This window comes from Pseudophryne corroboree, chromosome 6, assembly GCF_028390025.1.
Source record: "Pseudophryne corroboree isolate aPseCor3 chromosome 6, aPseCor3.hap2, whole genome shotgun sequence".
In the NCBI taxonomy this organism is placed as follows: domain Eukaryota; kingdom Metazoa; phylum Chordata; class Amphibia; order Anura; family Myobatrachidae; genus Pseudophryne; species Pseudophryne corroboree.
Window position 1 is genome coordinate 235,021,714 of NC_086449.1, and position 24,352 is coordinate 235,046,065.

The 24,352-nt window shown below is 46.4% G+C and overlaps 1 protein-coding gene across 12 annotated transcripts in view; it reads right to left on the reverse strand.

Annotated features, from left to right (window-relative positions):
- DET1 (DET1 partner of COP1 E3 ubiquitin ligase) overlaps positions 1-24,352 on the reverse strand; it is a 154,738-nt gene that overhangs the window by 67,707 nt on the left and 62,679 nt on the right. For 11 of the 12 annotated variants that reach the window (XR_010179203.1, XR_010179202.1, XR_010179200.1 and 8 more), the window contains one exon: positions 13,233-13,424. Coding sequence is in view for 8 of the 12 variants with exons in the window: in XM_063925770.1 (XP_063781840.1) it covers positions 13,233-13,424 (192 nt within the window). In the remaining 4 variants the exon portion in view is untranslated. Of the gene's footprint in view, positions 1-11,411; positions 12,163-13,232; positions 13,425-24,352 lie in introns of those variants that run through there. The other variant, XM_063925773.1, reaches the window with a different exon arrangement.

Here is a 24,352-nt window from a genome sequence, read left to right on the forward strand (position 1 = left end):
GACTCCTGTATATGTTGCAGGAGCAAAACAATCTCCGCTTGAGGTAAGGTATCTAATCCCTTAATTAGGTTACCTGACCATTTAGCAATGGCTCGCGTAATCCACCCATGCTATAGTGGTTCTCTGGGCCATCTCCACAGCTGTATATAAAGATTAGTCTCAATCTTGCGGTCAGCCGCGTCTTTCAAGGAGGCTGCACCCGGGACAGGCAATACAATTTTCCGTGAGTGCCTAGATACTGATGCATCCACTATTGGTGGATTTTCCTTTTTTGGAAAAGGAAAGGATGATAATAACCGTTTAGGTATTTGAAATTTCCTATCAGGATTAACCCACGGTTCTTCAAACAGGGTATTTAATTCCTTTGCACCAGGAAAAGTGGCTGAGGATTTCTTTTTTTATATTAAAATAAGATTCCTCTCTCTCCTCTGTCACTTTATCAGGGATATTTCAGAACTGCTCTGATAGCTTCTATAAGAGCCTCTATCCCCTGCGACCGAGTACCCTCCCCCACCTCTGAGTCCACCTCACCCTCCTCCATGTCTGACCCTTCATCATCCGAGTCAGACTGCAGGATATGGGCCAAAGTGCGTTTTTGCGGACAAATGGTAGGGGACTGAGATGCTGGTTTGGGTACCGAGTCTCTTTTCATAAAGTCTCACTGACGAAGCTCATAGCGAAACAGCTGTCTGAGAGGTTCGGCCGGCCGCGAGTGCACCAGTGGGCCGCCGCTACAGCAGCATAGCCGGATCATAGCAGCAGAAGCAGCAATATTCACATCACACTACTGTACAGGTACCTCATATTCTCAATCCGTGGTTAAGGTACATGACCGCATGGTGGCTCAGAGATCCTGCAAGACTATTCAGTATCAGGGTCTCTCCACCATTAAGGGAATGGAATTAACCATTTGACTGCCTCTTTCCAGCACCTTTAAAACAGTATATCGCTCATCCTGCATCAAGGCTATAGGCATATGCAGAGAAGCAGCATTTGCTGGATGGTGCACCCTGCTTTTCCACTCCCTACTACTACCTTCATCTATATACTTATTCTATGCTCTCTCATTGTGATTGGTAATCTTGGGGACCCTTGCGCTGATTTAACAAGGTGACCCAGAAAATCACCACAAAAGCAGAAGCAATACTTGCCTAAATTTCTAACCCTGAGGTACACAAGGAACACGCTCACTCGCTGTACTAATGCCTAGCACACAGTGAGCAGCAGCTGTTCCGCTGGCACCAAAGACAGGTGTGTCTCCATGCTTATACCACACTGGTAAACAGACATATGGGGTAAAAATTGAAAGGAATACCTGTTTTTCTTAATATTTGCATATTACATTAATTCAATGAAAAGTTTTTATTTTTCTTTGCAAGGAGTGGGACTGGTATACTGGATGGTGTATGAGATAGGAGAACAAAAGACATAATACAATAAGCATTTCCTACTATATTAAACGGAGGAATTAATATTTGTATTTTTCAAACCATTACTGATTTTTCTACTTTGCTGATACTCAGAGTCTCTCTGTACAATTGTGATTTTCTGCTCTGCGTATCCGTATGATTACAGTGATATATAGTATTGACAAATAACCAGACCTGTAAATCTGGCGATCTGTGCTGCTGTCTATCTGCTATATAGCAAGGGTATATAACCAATTAAGATATTAATCTGAATAGCATAGGGTATCAGTACCCCACATGATATTTAGCATTATATAATAACACTTCGCTAAGCTTGCCATTCTGAGAACCATCTCATTGCTCAAACCTATCTGCATATGAGCAATTATGTTTTTTATCTATATGTAATGTCTGTGTTTTTCTGTCTGTTTGTCTTTTGATATACTCACCCCCCTTTTTTTAATAGATCTAATAAAAGTTAATTTTTAAATATATCATACAACATAAGAGTGCCCCCAAAACCAGACAGTTTCTTTTTCTTTCCTTTGTGCCATATTAGCCGACTCTCCGGGGTGCACCTCCACATGAGATATTTCATAGAATAAATACAGCCACTTGATTAAATTATTGTGGATCACTTCAAAAATTCCTACACTGTGTAGGGAATAATCATTACCTGTGCTTGGTTTCTCCCAATCTCCCCTTTTCCTCAAAAGCATCTCTTTTCATAAACTCAGTCATAGATTGTCTTAAGTATTGCGTCTCTTTCTCATTCCGAGATAACTTAGTAGAGATTGTGGAAATCATTCCCTAATTATTATTATTATCCTTTATTTATATGGCGCCACAAGGGTTCCGCAGTGCCCAATTAGAGTACATAAATAATCAAACAGGAAAACAGCAACTTACAGTTGATGACAGTATAGGACAAGTACAGGGTAAATAAACATAGTTACATCAGCAGAAGACACTGGAATAAGTGTCAGGTAGCAGAAGACTGCTGGATGTGGTACAGTTGAAGATTATTAAAGTAAGACAAATGATAAGCACATGAGGGAAGAGGGCCCTGCTCGTGAGAGCTTACAATCTAAAGAGGAGGGGTAGACAGACAGGGGTGACACAGATGGGGTACATAGAGAATGTGGAACAGAGGGTTAGGATGAGATTTGGCTGGGTTTGGTGAAGAAGTGGGTCTTAAGAGCCCGTTTGAAGTTTTGTAGAGAGGTGGAGAGTCTGAGGGGGAGAGGTAGGGAATTCCAGAGAAGTGGCACAGCACGTGAAAAATCTTGGAGGTGGGAGGAAGTAATCCGTAGGCAGGAGAGTCGTCGTGCATTAGCAGAGCGAAGAGGACATGTGGGAGTGTAAAGAGAGATAAGATCAGAGATGTAGATGAGAGAGGAGTGGGTGAGGGCTTTGTAAGCAAGTGTGAGAAGCTTGAAATGGATTCTGAAAGGGAAGGGGAGCCAGTGAAGGTCTTGTAAGAGAGGAGAGGTAGACGTAGTTCGTTTGGTGAGGAAAATGAGCCGGGCAGCAGCATTGAGGATAAATTGGAGTGGAGAGAGGTGTTTGTCAGGAATGCCAGTCAGGAGGAGATTACAGTAGTCCAGTCTGGAGATGACCAGTGAGTGGATAAGAGTCTTAGTAGCATCCTGGGTCAGAAAGGGTCTGATCCTGGAAATATTCTTTAGATGAAAACGGCAGGTTTGTGAGAGGTGCTGAATGTGTGGTTTGAAGGAGAGGGAGAAGTCAAGGATTACTCCAAGACAGCGCACTTAGGGTCTAGAGGAGATAGTAGTGGCATCAATAGATAATGAGATTGTAGGAGGTGAGGTTATGTGGGAGGGAAGATGATCAGCTCGGTCTTAGACATGTTAAGTTTAAGAAAGCGCTGGGACATCCAGGAAGAGGTAGCAGAGATAATGGGAGTCAAGCCATGCTGGTGCTGCCCCACTAGCCTGCGAAGGGACACTACATTGAGTACACACTAATGAACCCCCCCATGGGGAAGAGGAACACTGTGCTTTACATGAAATACACTCTTTGCCTGACATACTGTAACAGTGACAGCACACACACACACACAAGAAAAGGTTAAATACATAATTAACCTACAAAGAGCCCTTCCAGGGAGACAGAGTGAGTATGGAAACAGCACACGGCGCCCTTAATGCTAATACCAAGCTTAGCCGGGTCGCAGACTAAGTACCTAGATTAGGGATTTAGTACACTAACAATCGCGCCCCCCCTGCTATGGCCCCCTGGTACCGCTGAGGTAATCTGGAGTCTCTCCGGAGGAGCTGCGCGTCCCTGTCAATCAGCATCTGTGTCAGCTGCAGAGGGAAAATGGTGCTGGTGAGCTGCTGGATCCACTCATTTTATACTGGCTGTATGTGTCTTGTGGATAAAATGGAGACGGACTCCTTTTATGACTATGTAGCCAGCCTGGGTACTGTGTCCGCTGTTCAGCGTCTGTGTCCGTGCACAGCAGGAGACGCAGTCCACCCCATTTAGAAGCCGTGCATATCCATACCCTCATGCCGCCATAATAGCCGGCGACCCGCTAACCGGGACGCCGGCTTAGTACTCACCAGTCTTCATTCTTCTGGCTCTGTTAGGGTTGGCGGCGTGTTGCGGGAATGTACGCTCGCCATGGCGGGGCTTGCGAATAGTTCCCTAAGGAGCTAGTGTCCGGTCAGCGGGGATCGGGACCATTAACCCTAAAAGAGGTTGGGCCGTCCCCCCCCCTAAGTCCCACGAAGCAGGCAGGCTGGTGCCATCCAGTCCTGCCTGAAAATAACAAACACAGAAAATAAATGCAGAAAACTCTTCAGGAGCTTCCAGAGACGTGACCGGCTCCTCCGGGCACATTTTCTAAATTGAGTCTGGTAGGAGGGGCATAGAGGGAGGAGCCAGGGCACACTTAATTTCTTAAAGTGGCCATGGCTCCTAGTGGACCCGTCTATACCCCATGGTACTAAATGGATTCCCAGTATCCCCTAGGACGTAAGAGAAATACTAAATACTATAAAAGACTATCACACTGTTAGTGTGTAAATGCAGCCTGAGAAAGAAGCACAGTGACAGGTATATGGAGGGTGAAAATAAGAATTTACTCACCGGTAATTCTATTTCTCGTAGTCCGTAGTGGATGCTGGGACTCCGTAAGGACCATGGGGAATAGCGGCTCCGCAGGAGACTGGGCACAACTATAAAGAAAGCTTTAGGTCTAACTGGTGTGCACTGGCTCCTCCCACCATGACCCTCCTCCAGACTTCAGTTAGGATACTGTGCCCGGAAGAGCTGACACAATAAGGAAGGATTTAGAATCCCGGGTAAGACTCATACCAGCCACACCAATCACACCGTATAACTTGTGATACAATACCCAGTTAACAGTATGACAACAACTGAGCCTCTCAAAAGATGGCTCAACAATAACCCTTTAGTTAAACAATAACTATATACAAGTATTGCAGACAATCTGCACTTGGGATGGGCGCCCAGCATCCACTACAGACTACGATAAATAGAATTACCGGTGAGTAAATTCTTATTTTCTCTGACGTCCTAAGTGGATGCTGGGACTCCGTAAGGACCATGGGGATTATACCAAAGCTCCCAAACGGGTGGGAGAGTGCGGATGACTCTGCAGCACCGAATGGGCAAACTCTAGGTCCTCCTCAGCCAGGGTGTCAAACTTGTAGAATTTAGCAAATGTGTTCGACCCCGACCAAGTAGCTGCTCGGCAAAGTTGTAAAGCCGAGACCCCTCGGGCAGCCGCCCAAGAAGAGCCCACCTTCCTTGTGGAATGGGCTTTCACTGATTTAGGATGCGGCAGTCCAGCCGCAGAATGTGCAAGCTGAATCGTACTACAGATCCAGCGAGCAATAGTCTGCTTTGAAGCAGGTGCACCCAACTTGTTGGGCGCATACAGGATAAATAGCGAGTCAGTCTTTCTGACTCCAGCTGTCCTGGAAACATAGATTTTCAGGGCCCTGACTACGTCCAACAACTTGGAAGCCTCCAAGTCTTTAGTAGCCGCAGGCACCACGATAGGTTGGTTCAGATGAAAAGCTGATACCACTTTAGGGAGAAACTGGGGACGCGTCCTCAATTCTGCCCTATCCATATGGAAAATCAGATAAGGGCTTTTACATGACAAAGCCACCAATTATGATACACGCCTGGCCGAAGCCAAGGCCAACAACATGACCACTTTACACGTGAGATATTTCAATTCCACGGTTTTTAGTGGCTCAAACCAATATGACTTTAGGAAATCCAACACCACGTTGAGATCCCAAGGTGCCACTGGAGGCACAAAAGGGGGCTGAATATGCAGCACTCCCTTAACAAAAGTCTGAACTTCAGGTAGTGAAGCCAGTTCTCTCTGGAAGAAAATCGATAGAGCCGAAATCTGGACCTTAATGGAACCCAATTTTAGGCCCATAGTCACCCCTGACTGTAGGAAGTGCAGAAAACGGCCCAGCTGAAATTCCTCCGTTGGGGCCTTTCTGGCCTCACACCACGCAACATATTTTCGCCAAATGCGGTGATAATGGTTTGCGGAAACTTCTTTCCTAGCTTTAATCAGCGTAGGAATGACTTCCTCCGGAATGCCCTTTTCCTTCAGGATCCGGTGTTCAACCGCCATGCCGTCAAACGCAGCCGCGGTAAGTCTTGGAACAAAAGGGCCCCTGCTGCAGCAGGTCCTGTCTGAGCGGCAGGGGCCATGGGCCCTCTGAGATCATTTCTTGAAGTTCCGGGTACCAAGCTCTTCTTGGCCAATCCGGAACAATGAGTATAGTTCTTACTCCTCTTCTCCTTATTATCCTCAGTACCTTTGGTATGAGAGGAAGAGGAGGGAACACATAAACCGACCGGTACACCGACGGTGTCACTAGAGCGTCCACAGCTATAGCCTGAGGGTCTCTCGACCTGGCGCAATATCTTTCTAGCTTTTTGTTTAGGCGGGACGCCATCATGTCCACCTGTGGCCTTTCCCAACGGTTTACAATCAGTTGGAAGACTTCCGGATGAAGTCCCCACTCTCCCGGGTGGAGGTCGTGTCTGCTGAGGAAGTCTGCTTCCCAGTTGTCCACTCCCGGAATGAACACTGCTGACAGTGCTAACACGTGATTTTCCGCCCATCGGAGAATCCTTGTGGCTTCTGCCATCGCCGTCCTGCTTCTTGTGCCGCCCTGTCGGTTTACATGGGCGACTGCCGTGATGTTGTCTGACTGGATCAGTACCGGCTGGTTTTGAAGCAGGGGTTTTGCCTGACTTAGGGCATTGTAAATGGCCCTCAGTTCCAGAATATTTATGTGTAGGGAAGTCTCCTGACTTGACCATAGTCCCTGGAAGTTTCTTCCCTGTGTGACTGCCCCCCAGCCCCGAAGGCTGGCATCCGTGGTCACCAGGACCCAGTCCTGTATGCCGAATCTGCGGCCCTCTTGAAGATGAGCACTTTGCAGCCACCACAGCAGAGACACCCTGGTCCTCGGAGACAGGGTTATCAGCCGATGCATCTGAAGATGCGATCCGGACCACTTATCCAACAGGTCCCACTGAAAGGTTCTTGCATGGAACCTGCCGAATGGAATTGCTTCGTAGGAAGCTACCATCTTTCCCAGGATCCGCGTGCAGTGATGCACCGACACCTGTTTTGGTTTTAGGAGGCCTCTGACTAGAGATGACAGCTCCTTGGCCTTCTCCTCCAGGAGAAACACTTTTTTCTGTTCTGTGTCCAGAACCATCCCCAGGAACAGTAGACGTGTCGTAGGGACCAGCTGTGACTTTGGAATATTTAGAATCCAGCCGTGCTGTTGTAGCACCTCCCGAGATAGTGCTACCCCGACCAACAACTGCTCCCTGGACCTCGCCTTTATCAGGAGATCGTCCAAGTACGGGATAATTAAAACTCCCTTCTTTCGAAGGAGTATCATCATTTCGGCCATTACCTTGGTAAATACCCTCGGAGCCGTGGATAGACCAAACGGCAACGTCTGGAATTGGTAATGACAATCCTGTACCACAAATCTGAGGTACTCCTGGTGAGGATGGTAAATGGGGACATGCAGGTAAGCATCCTTGATGTCCAGTAATACCATGTAATCCCCCTCGTCCAGGCTTGCAATAACCGCCCTGAGCGATTCCATCTTGAACTTGAATTTTTTCATATATGTGTTCAAGGATTTCAAATTTAAAATAGGTCTCACCGAACCGTCCGGTTTCGGTACCACAAACATTGTGGAATAGTAACCCCGTCCTTGTCGAAGTAGGGGCACCTTTACTATCACCTGCTGGGAATACAGCTTGTGAATTGCCTCTAACACTGCCTCCCTGCCTGAGGGATTTGTTGGCAAGGCAGACTTGAGGAAATGGCGGGGGGGAGACATCTCGAATTCCAGCTTGTACCCCTGAGATACTACTTGAAAGATCCAGGGAACCACCCGTGAGCGAGCCCACTGATCGCTGAAATTTTTGAGACGGGCCCCCACCGCACCTGGCTCCGCCTGTGGAGCCCCAGCGTCATGCTGTGGACTTAGAGGAAGCGGGGGAGGACTTTTGCTCCTGGGAACTGGCTGTATGCTGCAGCTTTTTCCCTCTACCTCTGCCTCTGGGCAGAAAGGACGCGCCTTTAACCCGCTTGCCCTTATTGGGCCGAAAGGACTGTACCTGATAATACGGTGCTTTCTTTGGCTGTGAGGGAACATGGGGTAAAAATGTAGACTTCCCAGCTGTTGCTGTGGAAACGAGGTCCGAGAGACCATCCCCGAACAATTCCTCACCCTTATAAGGCAAAACTTCCATGTGCCTTTTAGAATCTGCATCTCCTGTCCACTGCCGAGTCCATAACCCTCTCATGGCAGAAATGGACATTGCACTTATTTTAGATGCCAGCCGGCAAATATCCCTCTGTGCATCCCTCATGTATAAGAGTGCGTCTTTAATATGCTCTACGGTTAGCAATATAGTGTCCCTGTCTAGGGTATCAATATTTTCCGACAGGGAATCTGACCACGCAGCTGCAGCACTGCACATCCATGCTGAAGCAATAGCTGGTCTCAGTATAACACCTGTGTGTGTATATATAGACTTCAGGATAGCCTCCTGCTTTCTATCAGCAGATTCCTTCAGGGCGGCCGTATCCGGAGACGGTAGTGCCACCTTCTTTGACAAGCGTGTGAGCGCTTTATCCACCCTAGGGGATGTTTCCCAACGTGACCTATCCTCTGGCGGGAAAGGGTACGCCATTAGTAACCTCTTAGAAATTACCAGTTTCTTATCGGGGGAAGCCCACGCTTCTTCACACACTTCATTTAATTCCTCAGATGGAGGAAAAACAACTGGTAGTTTTTTCTCTCCAAACAGAATACCCTTTTTTGTGGTACCCGGGGTAACATCAGAAATATGCAACACATTTTTCATTGCCTCAATCATATAACGTGTGGCCCTATTGGAAGATACATTAGTCTCATCGTCGTCGACACTGGAGTCAGTATCCGTGTCGACATCTGTGTCTACCATCTGAGGTAGCGGGCGTTTTAGAGCCCCTGATGGCTTTTGAGACGCCTGGGCAGGCACAGGCTGAGAAGCCGGCTGTCCCATATTTGGTATGTCGTCAAACCTTTTATGCAAGGAGTCGACACTGTCGCGTAATTCCTTCCACAGAACCATCCACTCAGGTGTCGACCCCGCAGGGGGTGACATCACATTTATCGGCATTTGCTTCGCCTCCACATAAGCCTCCTCATCAAACATGTCGACACAGCCGTACCGACACACCGCATACACACAGGGAATGCTCTGACAGAGGACAGGACCCCACAAAGCCCTTTGGGGAGACAGAGAGAGAGTATGCCAGCACACACCAGAGCGCTATATAACACAGGGATCCCACTATAAATGAGTGTTTTTTCCCTTATAGCTGCTTATATTATATATACTGCGCCTAAATTTAGTGCCCCCCCTCTCTTTTTTACCCTTATGTAGCTGACACTGCAGGGGAGAGCCAGGGAGCGTCCTTCCAGCGGAGCTGTGAGGGAAAAATGGCGCCAGTGTGCTGAGGGAGATAGCCCCGCCCCTTTTCCGGCGGACTTCTCCCGCTTTTTCTGGAATTCTGGCAGGGGTATTTTTACACCTATATAGCCTTCCTGACTATATATGGTGTAGATTTGCCAGCCAAGGTGTATTATATTGCCCTCAGGGCGCCCCCCCCAGTGCCCTGCACCCATCAGTGACCGGAGTGTGAGGTGTGCATGAGGAGCAATGGCGCACAGCTGCAGTGCTGTGCGCTACCTTGTTGAAGACAGAAGTCTTCTGCCGCCGATTTTCCGGAACACTTCTTGCTTCTGGCTCTGTAAGGGGGCCGGCGGCGCGGCTCCGGGACCGAACATCGAGGTCGGGTCCTGTGGTCGATCCCTCTGGAGCTAATGGTGTCCAGTAGCCTAAGAAGCCCAAGCTACCACCAGTTAGGTAGGTTCGCTTCTTCTCCCCTTAGTCCCTCGCTGCAGTGAGTCTGTTGCCAGCAGATCTCACTGTAAAATAAAAAACCTAAAATATACTCTCTTTCTAGGAGCTCAGGAGAGCCCCTAGTGTGCATCCAGCTCAGCCGGGCACAAGATTCTAACTGAAGTCTGGAGGAGGGTCATGGTGGGAGGAGCCAGTGCACACCAGTTAGACCTAAAGCTTTCTTTATAGTTGTGCCCAGTCTCCTGCGGAGCCGCTATTCCCCATGGTCCTTACGGAGTCCCAGCATCCACTTAGGACGTCAGAGAAAATAAAATGAGGTAACACTGTAAGAGAGTGCGAGAAGAGGAAGGAGGAGCGTACCAAATAAACGAAAACCCCAATCCACCTCCTAAATACGCTTTCCAGCATTTTTAAAAGGGCCAGTTCAGGCACAGGTTTTCGACTTAGGCTGGGTACATACAGTACATTAACTTCCAAGTGGACGATTCTGATAAGCATATACACTTACCGATCGGCGGCTCTATAAGTCTACCCATATTTTCCTGGCCAGTAAAGTAAAAATTTAATTGCTGGCAGTTACTGCGGCCGCATATGCGTCACATGCAGATGTACTGATATACTGTATCTGCAAGCTATATCGGCATCGGCTGTGCGGCAGGGTCGGCCTGATAGGTAAGTAAACGTCGTTGTTCACAGACATATCTTCTGTACACATGGACAGAATACTATGCAATACAGTATGTTGTTTATTGGCTGTTCAGTGTGTACCCAGCTTGAGACAGGACATTGTGATCCACAATAATGTACTCAGCAGATGTGAAGAGACAAGACCTTCTGCAGGCAGTCCCACCAGTCATTTTATCTGATGTTTGGAGTATCAATACAGTCTCCAGGGTGTCAGTTGCTGCTACAAGTGATATTTAAGCTGATTTTGAACAACATGTTGCATCAGAATAGTTGGAGTGGCACTGCAGTCCCTAGGGTGGCAGTTTCTGCTACAAGTAATGTTTAAGGTTATTTAGGACGAAAGGTTGCGTCAGAATAGTTGGAATGACATTGGAGCTCCCAAGGTGTCCTTGCGACTCCAAATATTTTTAGGCTGATTTAAGGGAGCAGTTTGTGTCCGTGTGCAACTTGTGGGTAGGTATTGCATCCTTAAACTTCAATTTTAATAGTTGCTGCATCTTGGACTGCAATAATGTGTTGGAGGATGCTCCAGAAGCAAAGGAGAAAATCACAAGCCATATTTTTTTTTTTTTTTTAGCACTGTGGGCGTTGAACATGTAGCCATTTTAGATCATGAGGCTTTGTGCTTTGACTCCCAGGTGTGTGGCCGTAGGAGACTTAAGCATTAGATATGGAACCCAGTAATAGCATACTATGCAGTGCATGGTCATATTCAAGGAGGATAATCAAAGAACACTATGCTGACAAAAGTGACTGGACACTGACAGCAAATAGACTAACAAGATTTTATTGACACCAGTACTTTATATGTCCACCACGTGTAGTGATTACTGCAGACACTCTTCTTGGCAAACTGTCCACAAATTCCCAGACACAAGCAGGCAGTATGTTTTGCCATTCCACCTTAAGCACAGTGACCAACTGTGACACTGAGGTCTATTCGGTCTAGAACGCAGCAGTCGCTCCAATTCGTCCCAGAGGTTCTCAGTGGGGTTAAGAACTAGACTCTAAGCTGGCCAGCTCATCCGGGTTACTGAACTTTCTGTATACAAGTCCAGCATTGCCCTGATAACATGACAGGTGGCATTCGTTGTTTCTGTAGAACTGCCGCAATGTAGGGAGCACAGTTATTGAAAACATCTCTATACTTCTAACAGTTAATGTGACTATGCATTACAACGAATGGACTCATGCCAAGCCAGCTGAAACAGCCCCGCAGCATAACACCACCACCTACATGCTTTACTGTACGTATTGTACACTCTGGAATCAGACGTTCTGGCAATCTATAAACCCTAACAAGTCCAGCTGATCTGAAACGTGTAAACCGCGATTCGTCACTCCAAAACACTCGCCGCCATTGCTCCGTCAAGTTTTTGCGCTCTTTACACCATCATACGCGCTGGGCTGCACTCTTCTTTGTGATTAGATGTTTATAAGAAGCTGCTCGTCCATAACATCCAAGTGCATCTCCTCTTTACAAAGTGTTCTTGTTGAAACGGATACATTAGTGGCCATTTGGAACTCATGTGCAATAGTATGCATGGCCTGGGTTGCAGTTTCAGGGCTCTTCCAGGGCGAACTGCTTCATCTTCCATGCAGTAATAACAAAAGACACAGTGGGTTTAAGAACCTTCCTAACATCCGCAATGCTACTCACACTCACCTCGAGCAGCGTACGATGATCGCCTTTTCAAACTCTATCAGCTCCTTCCGGCAAGCCATTTCGTTAGCAAATGATAATCAGTGCCCCTCTACCCGTTCTATACCTTCACGAACATGTGTCTGCAGGAGCACACCATTTCGCTTACACAGGGGTGTCTAATCACTTTTGTGTACATAGTGTAGAAAGCCTGTGATCAAGCAGCAGTTACTAACGTAGCGAGTCGTAGTGTATATTTTCCCATGCAGTTGTTTACCAGTTATGCTGGGCTCACAACATTTTGAGAAATCTGTCCAAGCCCTGCCATAACACATTTATATTTAAGTGCATGTCTGTTTAATAAATATCCACACATCTAGGTGAAGACGGAGATAAAGGAACTTTTACACATTCTATTACCCACGGGATACTGGGAAGCTATGGCACAGAATAGGTTAAAAGCAACTATCAACTAATCAAACTCTGCCCTCTACAGCCACGTATCCATCTCATTCAAATTCCCTCTTACAGTATAGAACAGGCATGTCCAAACTTCGGCCCACCAGCTGTTGTGAAACTACATATCCCAGCATGCTCTGACACAGTTTTGCTGTCAGAGAATGCTAAAACTGTGTCAGGGCATGCTGGGATGTGTAGTTTCTCAACAGCTGGAGTGCCGCAGTTTGGACATGCCTGGTAAAGAAGTAAATAAAAATAAAAAAGGAATAGTACAAAAGGTTTTATAGTCACTTCTGGTGTATCTATAAAATATGTAGTGAATGCAAAATATTCAAACATTTCCTTTCCAACAGTGTGTAATGGTAATCAATTAAACAAAGCAGCAATGCAGTATAATTAATATTTAGTTAAGGAATGTAATCATCACTCCATTGCTTGCATTAGACTTTCAAGAGAAATATGCAAGTACAGTAGGCAGTACATTATAGTCTGTACAGATATACATCTCTGTTAAACCATAAGCATAGTAGCAATGTTAGCAACACAGAGCTCTATTATACCTGATTGGGTGATCACCGCATGTTTTAGGCCTCTCCATAACAGATACCCACTTATCATCATAGCTGAAGAGAGACAGGTCAAGGTAAGGGCTTCCACTGTAGGACTGGGCGCTGATGGGCAGCTGACTCAGAAGCCTCCTCACCGCTTCTGTATGGCCTCCGTACTTTGCATTTACAATGGTGTCTTTAAACCTAAAAGCAAGAAATACACAAGTTGTGCTATACAATACAACATCAGTAGTTAAGCAATAATAAGTATGTATAGTTCTGTAAGCCGCATTTATGTAAGTTTGTTACAAGTTCATAGAAATTCAAGTAGATGGCTAAAGTTAAAAAACAAAACAATATCTTGGTGGAAAATAAAAAAAGAAACAGTTAGAGCATGATAACAGACAGACAAAAGTAAAAGAAAAGTGAATGCTCTAAGGCAATCACAGTACAACTGTTCATTTTAAGGCTTATTTATGAAAAAGGGTCTAACATCTGTTTTGCCCTCAAAAATTAAAATATGCCCTCCTCACTGATTAGGTGCAGGCTGCTAGAATGAACACTATATGGAAAAGGAGCATCACACTGCAGAACTACCAACACAGAATTGGTCAGTACCCATATACACTATGGGCCTGATTCAGAGATGTACGCGAATGCATTTGCAGCTATTACCCTATACGCAGTATATGTGTGAAAACATGCCAATGCCGTAGCTGCCTGGAAATGGGTTGCAGATATCACCATCCAACACACAGCGGTGGTCGCAGATCCTCCAATAATCATTTGAGTAACCCTATGGTTATGCAGAAAGGCTACGGGAACTGAGACGCTGGTGCCATGTTTCCTACGTACGAAATTACAGATATACTGCAGAGACATGCCTGCATTTTTGCCACCACTCCCTGTAAACACTCCCAAATGGTCTCTGACTGTCCACCACTTTGTGATTTAATCCTCACTGCAAGCAGCTTTACAAAGGTACCTTGGCGCGTGCATAGTGCAGTTGGCTGATTATTGCTTTACTGCAGTGATTCCCAAACTCTGTCCTCAGGACCCCACACAGTTCGTGTTTTTCAGATAACCCAGCAGGTGCACAGGTGCACTCATTACTCACGGACACATTTTAAAATATCCACAGGTGGTGCAGATTATTTCACTTGCAATTCTGTCAGGAGACTGGGAAAAAGTGAACTGTTTGGGGTCCTGAGGACCCAGTTTGCACAACTGTGCTCTACTGGGTAAACATCGACATTGTGTACATCCCAGAGACAAGTCCTTTGCTCATGCAAGCAATACTATTCCCGTATCATATTGTGAGCTTGACAAAGGCAAGTGTTCATACAGAAACCCAGATCACCCTCTTTCAGGTTCATTGACATAGATCAGGGGGTAGACTTACTAAAGCATCTAAAAGAGACAAGTGGTGCTGTTGTCTATAGCAACCAGATGAGTTAATTTCTCTACTGCATTCTCGAAAATGATAGACTCTGCTTGGTTGCTACAGGCAACACCACCACTTGTCTCTTTTAGAAGCTTTAGTAAATTTACCTGAGTGTTAGACAATAGCACTGAGAGAGTGGTTACATGTTACTTACTTCCACTAAGGGATGACAAGGAAGGCAAATGACATGAGGCAAAAAGATAGAGGAACATTATTTAAATTGAATACTGGCTTGGTGCTCCATAGGGGATTCTAGTGAGAAATGTTGCTTTACGTGGAAGAGCAGACAGAGAAGGCACATATTCGGGTAATTTATTATCATGGTAGGAAACATATAATTGGTTACTAATATGACTGCATTACCGGGCAGGCCCAAAACCTATGAAAATACAGTAAGTTCCTTTCACCACACTACTATTGTCACATATGGCTGTACACCTGACCCCTTAATTAGTGAAATGGCAAATAATAAACTGTTGACATGTGATTGCGTCAACAGATAAAGACCATTTTTGGTGGTGATCCTCACCTACAGGGTGTTTAGGCAATGTGTAACTTAAATTCTGACTATACTTGGATGCTTTAAGCGGACTATAGGCATGGGGAATTGGGTTTGCAGATATCAGACAGTATTATCCTCCACCTGCACCAGTATTTGGCATCAGACAATGTATATAAAATACAATAAAGAATAATATATTCAGAACTTAATTATCTGTTCTTTTCACCAGGGGCAGACATGACCGCATTACGTGATCGAGGGAAGCTGTTTACATACCGTTATTCGGGATCCCGGCGATCACAATACTGACGCCAGAATCCCAACAAGCGTTGAAATGCAGACGACACAGGCTATTCTCCCTCTGTGGGTGTCCACGACACCCATAGAGAAAGAATATAACCCTGTGGCGAGCGTAGCAAACCCACATGGGGCGCTCCATCACTCGCCCCGCTGCCGGCATATTGGTGGCCAGCATGCCGCTGACGGTATACTGATGGCCCGCATACTGGCCGCCAGTATATCATACTGAATCTGATCGGAATAGGTTAGATTCTTTTGACTGTTTACCATGGCAAATTCAGTGGAGCCTAATTATGACTGTAGGAACATAAAGCCATATATATTTGAAACAATTGAATCAGACTTAACAAGAGTTAAAAATGAATAAGTTAAAATTAACATTTTTATCTAGTGAAAAGAGCAGATGGTTATGAAGATCTTATTATTCAAGGTCTTTTTGTTATACATATGGTCATAAACAAAATTTTAATATCAATTCTAATGCTACTGTAACAATAAATTGCACTTTGGCAGACATACCCAACATTTGAAAAATAACTTATACTGTAGGCTGTTGGAAGGAACATCTGTAAGTTCTCACTTATAAATAAATTATACGGCATCTGATTTCCTGCTATCCTGCTTGGAGTGGACCACAAGGACTTGCTAGAGGGATGAGTACCAACCATACTGTACGTGAATCTGGTATGCGGATATTAATTGTATATTCAATGTGGTTGATTCAATTGTTTTTCCCCGCAGCTACCACCAGGGGGCGCAAAACGGAGCAATTCAACTGTGGAGTCTGTTCTATGCGCCTCAATTACAGTCTGGTATGGAGCTGCCAATAAGTGTGAAAGACGGAGGTTGCAGAGGGTGGTGAGGACTGCAGAAAAGATAGTTGGAGCCATCTTCCCCTCTGTCCAGGACCTTTACTTGTCCAGAGTCAAGAAGCTTGCAGGGAAAATCGTGGCAGACAAGCTGCACCCTAGCCACGACCTGTTTGAAATGCTTCCATCAGGCAGGCGTTACAGGTCCATTCTCGCCAAATTGACCAGAACCAAAAAAAAGTTTCTTCCCGCTAGCTGTTCATTTACTAAATCATGTCTAACATATCTGGCGCAATGAACTGAGATGTAATTGTACATAGTATTCTTGTAGTACTGTATGTCATGTGTGTAGGTATGCTATGTTATGTATTATGTGATGTATTTCCCTTTTATGCTGTTATTTGGCGATACATTGTAAACTGCAAACAATTCCTAGTAAATGTGAGTATAGCTGGCCAATAAAGTCTATTCTGATTCTGGTTTAGACTGCCCAGTAGCCGTGGGGCTGACATTTTTTCACGCAGCCTCCTTAGGTGCGAGAAAAATTGTGTGAAAACTCAGTACTTTGGGCATCCAAACGGGAGTGGTATTGCCCCAGCAATTGTGGCAACGTTTCTATTTAATTGTTCATACGCATTTGGCCTAGAAAGTACAATGCCACAAAGGAAGAGGACCATATGTTTCAAATCACTTATTGGGGGGCATGATTCAACTGTTTTGGGTACAGTACTAATTAATGGGTACCCGACGGAGCAATTAATTTTTTTTCTCCAAACGGGCGCAAATGCCAAGGACGGACACATATTTATGCTTGCCGTCTCCGGAACTCCAAGGCTTTAGATGTGTTTAGCCACTATACACGGCTAAACAAGTGCAATAATTAATGGGCGCCCAAACAGATCTTTTCACGCCCATTAGTTTAGTCTGGTTTAGATGCTTTGCATGCCAAAACCAGTCTCTAGTGGGTGCGATCAGCGGGATAAGTGGGGACAACTGAATATAACCCCGCAATCTCCCGTCACTTTAGATGGGAGAACGGGCGTGATAATAAGAATTTACTTACCGATAATTCTATTTCTCGTAGTCCGTAGTGGATGCTGGGACTTCCGTAAGGACCATGGGGAATAGCGGCTCCGCAGGAGACTGGGCACAAAGTAAAAGCTTTAGGACTAGCTGGTGTGCACTGGCTCCTCCCCCTATGACCCTCCTCCAAGCCTCAGTTAGGATACTGTGCCCGGACGAGCGTACACAATAAGGAAGGATTTTGAATCCCGAGTAAGACTCATACCAGCCACACCAATCACACCGTACAACCTGTGATCTGAACCCAGTTAACAGTATGATAAAACTTAGGAGCCTCTAAAAAGATGGCTCACAACAATAAACAACCCGATTTTTTTGTAACAATAACTATATACAAGTATTGCAGACAATCCGCACTTGGGATGGGCGCCCAGCATCCACTACGGACTACGAGAAATAGAATTATCGGTAAGTAAATTCTTATTTTCTCTGACGTCCTAGTGGATGCTGGGACTTCCGTAAGGACCATGGGGATTATACCAAAGCTCCCAAACGGGCGGGAGAGTGCGGATGACTCTGCAGCACCGAATGAGAGAACTCCAGGTCCTCCTCAGCCAGGGTATCGAATTTGTAAAATTTTGCAAACGTGTTTGCCCCTGACCAAGTAGCTGCTCGGCAAAGTTGTAAAGCCGAGACCCCTCGGGCAGCCGCCCAAGATGAGCCCACTTTCCTTGTGGAATGGGCTTTAACAGATTTTGGCTGTGGTAGTCCTGCCACAGAATGTGCAAGCTGAATTGTACTACAAATCCAACGAGCAATCGTCTGCTTAGAAGCAGGAGCACCCAGCTTGTTGGGTGCATACAGGATAAACAGCGAGTCAGATTTTCTGACTCCAGCCGTCCTGGAAACATATATTTTCAGGGCCCTGACTACGTCCAGTAACTTGGAGTCCTCCAAGTCCCTAGTAGCCGCAGGTACCACAATAGGTTGGTTCATGTGAAACGCTGAAACCACCTTAGGGAGAAATTGAGGACGAGTCCTCAATTCTGCCCTGTCTGAATGAAAAATTAGGTAAGGGCTTTTATATGATAAAGCCGCCAATTCTGAGACAAGCCTGGCTGAAGCCAGGGCTAACAGCATTACCACTTTCCATGTGAGATATTTCAAGTCCACAGTGGTGAGTGGTTCAAACCAATGTGATTTTAGGAACCCTAAAACTACATTGAGATCCCAAGGTGCCACTGGTGGCACAAAAGGAGGCTGTATATGCAGTACCCCCTTGACAAACGTCTGAACTTCAGGCACTGAAGCCAGTTCTTTCTGGAAGAAGATCGACAGGGCCGAAATTTGAACCTTAATGGATCCTAATTTTAGGCCAATAGACAGTCCTGCTTGCAGGAAATGTAAGAAACGACCCAGTTGAAATTCCTCTGTGGGGGCCTTCTTGGCCTCACACCACGCAACATATTTTCGCCAAATGCGGTGATAATGTTTCGCGGTTACATCCTTCCTGGCTTTGATCAGGGTAGGGATGACTTCATCTGGAATGCCTTTTTCCATCAGGATCCGGCGTTCAACCGCCATGCCGTCAAACGCAGCCGCGGTAAGTCTTGGAACAGACAAGGTCCCTGCTGGAGCAGGTCCTTTCTTAGAGGTAGAGGCCACGGATCCTCCGTGAGCATCTCTTGCAGTTCCGGGTACCAAGTTCTTCTTGGCCAATCCGGAGCCACGAGTATAGTTCTTACTCCTCTCTTTCTTATGATTCTCAGTACTTTTGGTATGAGAGGCAGAGGAGGGAACACATACACCGACTGGTACACCCACGGTGTTACCAGAGCATCCACCGCTATTGCCTGAGGGTCCCTTGACCTTGCGCAATATCTGTCCAGTTTTTTGTTGAGACGGGACGCCATCATGTCCACCTTTGGTTTTTCCCAACGGTTTACAATCAGTTGGAAGACTTCTGGGTGAAGTCCCCACTCCCCCGGGTGGAGGTCGTGCCCGGAATGAACACTGCTGACAGTGCTACCACATGATTTTCCGCCCAGCGGAGAATCCTTGCAGCTTCTGCCATTGCCCTCCTGCTTCTTGTGCCGCCCTGTCTGTTGACGTGGGCGACTGCCGTGATGTTGTCCGATTGGATCAATACCGACTGACCCTGAAGCAGAGGCCTTGCTTGACTTAGGGCATTGTAAATGGCCCTTAGTTCCAGGATATTTATGTGAAGAGACGTTTCCATGCTTGACCACAAGCCCTGGAAATTTCTTCCCTGTGTGACTGCTCCCCAGCCTCTCAGGCTGGCATCCGTGGTCACCAGCATCCAATCCTGAATGCCGAATCTGCGGCCCTCTAGAAGATGAGCCCTCTGTAACCACCACAGGAGAGACACCCTTGTCCTTGGAGATAGGGTAATCCGCTGATGCATCTGAAGATGCGATCCGGACCATTTGTCCAGCAGATCCCACTGAAACGTTCTTGCATGGAATCTTCCGAATGGAATCGCTTCGTAAGAAGCCACCATTTTTCCCAGGACTCTCGTGCATTGATGCACTGACACCTGGCCTGGTTTTAGGAGGTTCCTGACTAGCTCGGATAACTCCCTGGCCTTCTCCTCCGGGAGAAACACCTTTTTCTGGACTGTGTCCAGAATCATCCCCAGGAACAGTAGACGTGTTGTTGGAATCAGCTGTGATTTTGGGATATTTAGAATCCACCCGTGCTGACGTAACACTACCTGAGACAGTGCTACTCCGAACTCTAACTGTTCCCTGGACCTTGCCCTTATCAGGAGATCGTCCAAGTAAGGGATAATTAAGACGCCTTTTCTTCGAAGAAGAATCATCATTTCGGCCATTACCTTGGTAAAGACCCGGGGTGCCGTGGACAATCCAAACGGCAGGGTCTGAAACTGATAATGACAGTCTTGTACCACAAACCTGAGGTACCCTTGGTGAGAAGGGAAGATTGGGACATGGAGATAAGCATCTTTGATGTCCAGAGATACCATATAGTCCCCTTCTTCCAGATTCGCTATCACTGCTCTGAGTGATTCCATCTTGAACTTGAACCTTTTCATGTAAGTGTTCAAGGATTATAGATTTACAATTGGTCTCACCGAGCCGTCCGGCTTCGGTACCACAAACAGCTGTGGAATAATACCCCTTTCCCTGTTGTAGGAGGGGTACCTTGATTATCACCTGCTGGGAATACAGCTTGTGAATAGCTTCCAATACTGCCTCCCTGTCGGAGGGAGACGTTGGTAGAGCAGACTTCAGGAATCTTCGAGGGGGAGATGTCTCGAATTCCAATTTGTACCCCTGTGATACTACCTGCAGGATCCAGGGGTCCACTTGCGAGTGAGCCCACTGCGCGTTGAAATTTTTGAGACGGGCCCCAACCGTGCCTGAGTCCGCTTGTAAAGCCCCAGCGTCATGCTGAAGACTTGGCAGAAGCGGGGGAGGGCTTCTGCTCCTGGGAAGAGGCTGCCTGGTGCAGTCTTTTTCCTCTTCCTCTGCCCCGGGGCAGAAATGAGTGGCCTTTTGCCCGCTTGTTCTTATGGGAACGAAAGGACTGAGTTTGAAAAGACGGTGTCTTTTTCTGCTGAGAGGTGACCTGGGGTAAAAAGGTGGACTTTCCAGCCGTTGCCGTGGCCACCAGGTCTGATAGACCGACCCCAAATAACTCCTCCCCTTTATACGGCAATACTTCCATATGTCGTTTGGAATCTGCATCACCTGACCACTGTCGCGTCCATAACGCCCTTCTGGCAGAAATGGACATCGCACTCACTCTTGATGCCAGGGTGCAAATATCCCTCTGTGCATCACGCATATATAGTAATGCATCCTTTAAATGCTCTATAGTTAATAATATACTGTCCCTATCCAGGGTATCAATATTTTCAGTCAGGGAATCCGACCAAGCCACTCCAGCGCTGCACATCCAGGCTGAGGCGATTGCTGGTCGCATTATAACACCAGCATGTGTGTATATACCTTTTAGGATATTTTCCAGCCTTCTATCAGCTGGTTCCTTGAGGGCGGCCGTATCAGGAGACGGTAACGCCACTTGTTTTGATAAGCGTGTGAGCGCCTTATCTACCCTAGGGGGTGTTTCCCAACGTGCCCTAACCTCTGGCGGGAAAGGGTATAGTGCCAATAATTTGTTAGAAATCAGCAGTTTTTTATCGGGGGAAACCCACGCCTTATCACACACCTCATTTAATTCATCTGATTCAGGAAAAACTACTGGTAGTTTTTTCACACCCCACATAATACCCTTTTTTGTGGTACTTGTAGTGTCAGAAATGTTCAATGCCTCCTTCATCGCCGTGATCATGTAACGTGTGGCCCTACTGGACATTACGTTCGTCTCCTCACCGTCGACACTGGATTCAGTATCCGTGTCTGGGTCTGTGTCGACCATCTGAGGTAATGGGCGTTTTAGCGCCCCTGACGGTGTCTGAGACGCCTGAATAGGCACTAACTGATTTGCCGGCTGTCTCATGTCGTCAACAGTTTTTTGCAAAGTGCTGACATTGTCACGTAATTCTTTAAATACAACCATCCAGTCAGGTGTCGACTCCCTAGGGGGTGACATCACTAACACAGGCAATTGCTCTGCTTCCACATCATTTTCCTCCTCATACATGTCGACACAATCGTACCGACACCCAGCACACACACAGGGAATGCTCTGACAGAGGATAGGACCCCACTAGCCCTTTGGGGAGACAGAGGGAGAGTTTGCCAGCACACACCAGAGCGCTATATATATTCAGGGATAACCTTATATAAGTGTTACTCCCTTTATAGCTGCTGTATTATATATTAGCTGCCAATAGTGCCCCCCTCTCTTGTTTTACCCTGTTTCTGTAGTGTAGTCTGCAGGGGAGAGTCAGGGAGCCGTCCTTCCAGCGGAGCTGTGAAAGAAAATGGCGCTTGTGTGCTGAGGAGATAGGCTCCGCCCCCTTCACGGCGGCCTTTTCTCCCGCTTTTTTCTGGAAAACTGGCAGGGGTTAAATGCATCCATATAGCCCAGGAGCTATATGTGATGCATTTCTTTAGCCACATAAGGTTTTTATCAAGTTTTATTGCGTCTCAGGGCGCTCCCCCCCAGCGCCCTGCACCCTCAGTGACCGGAGTGTGAAGTGTGCTGAGAGCAATGGCGCATAGCTGCAGTGCTGTGCGCTACCTTATCTGAAGACAGGAACGTCTTCTGCCGCCGCTTTCTCCGGACCTCTTCGCTCTTCTGGCTCTGTAAGGGGGCCGGCGGCGCGGCTCCGGAACCCATCCAGGCTGAACCTGTGATCGTCCCTCTGGAGCTAATGTCCAGTAGCCAAGAAGCCCAATCCACTCTGCACGCAGGTGAGTTCGCTTCTTCTCCCCTTAGTCCCGCGCTGCAGTGAGCCTGTTGCCAGCAGGACTCACTGAAAATAAAAAACCTAAGTATACTTTTACTTCTAAGCAGCTCAGGAGAGCCACCTAGATTGCACCCTTCTCGGCCGGGCACAAAATCTTAACTGAGGCTTGGAGGAGGGTCATAGGGGGAGGAGCCAGTGCACACCAGCTAGTCCTAAAGCTTTTACTTTGTGCCCAGTCTCCTGCGGAGCCGCTATTCCCCATGGTCCTTACGGAAGTCCCAGCATCCACTAGGACATCAGAGAAAAAAGAATTGAATACCCCCTTGGAATGTTTTCTCTAATTGGATCATCTATGCACTATTATTTTGTGATCATAAAGGGTGATAAGGTTTCATAAAGATATATTACACTATAACACCCTATTTGTTTGTTCTTTCTCATAATACAAGTTGTTTTTCACTTTCATTCAAGGCTACATTACTGCATTTATAATTATGGTGGTTGATGGTTAGTGTCCGATTTTATCCTTATTTATGAGGAATGATGCAAAGAAAAAAACACCAAATTCTTTATTATATCATTTCGACAAGCAAGGTGATACTTGGTGCGTTATTTATAAAAGAGTGCAAGTGAAATGTATATTAATTGACTGAAATAATTTTAGTATGTCAATATAACAATTCAGAAGTTTGGGTTTTTAAAATAATTTTAATCCAATGAAATAATAATCAAACAAATTAAGAAGTTTAAAATACCCAAACACGCCTACCCACCCGGAATTCCTAAATAATCATAAAAAGTCCAGTTTCATGGTACACTAGGGTGTATTTCAATTAATGCATAAAAATCACCAAACTTCTCTATCTCTGATAAATCACAGGTCAGGGATGTCCCTGTATCTGCAAGATAGAAGAGAATGTCATTTGATTAAAGCCAAATCTTTTCTATAGTAACCCCAATACAGAGACCAAGAATACTGGACTAATTGTACCAAATGAGTGAGGGCTCAAGAGAGGGCTACAGCAATATATGCTATACATTATAAAGCAGTTCCCTAAAGGAACTACATGAACAATCAAAGGAGCCCTCATTATCCTATCACATGTGGGTAGTATAGCGGTCTCCTACCACTACACTATGGGGTTCATTCTGACCAATACGCACGTAGCGGTTCTTCGCTGCGGTGCGAACGGGTCAGAACTGCGCATGCGCGGACGTCGCCAGGCAATGGCGCGCACAGCGAAAAAAGACGATGCAGCGCCGATCGCAAGAAGATTGACAGCGGAGAGGCGTTCCGGGGCGGATACTCACCGTTGGATGCCGTTTTCGAGGAGTGGTCCTCCAAACGCAGGCGTGTCCAGGCAAACGGAGGGCAGATGTCTGACGTCAAAGCCGGGAGGAACGTCGCTGGATCAGTCGCATAGGGTAAGTAGATCCAGCCTTACTCTTCAACAGGCTAAGCGGGGCTGCACAAGCAAACGCAGCCCTGCTAAGCTAAAATACACTCCCCCATAGGCGTGGATTAGTTGATCGCACCAGCAGCAAAAAGTTGCTGGATGAGATCAACTCGGAATGACCACCTATAAAATGTGCTCTCTAAAGGAACGCACCCAACTGCCTACAATAAATATTTTATACCCACATTCAATCTCACGCAATTTTTCCATTGAAACCATATCAGCAGGTTGCCAT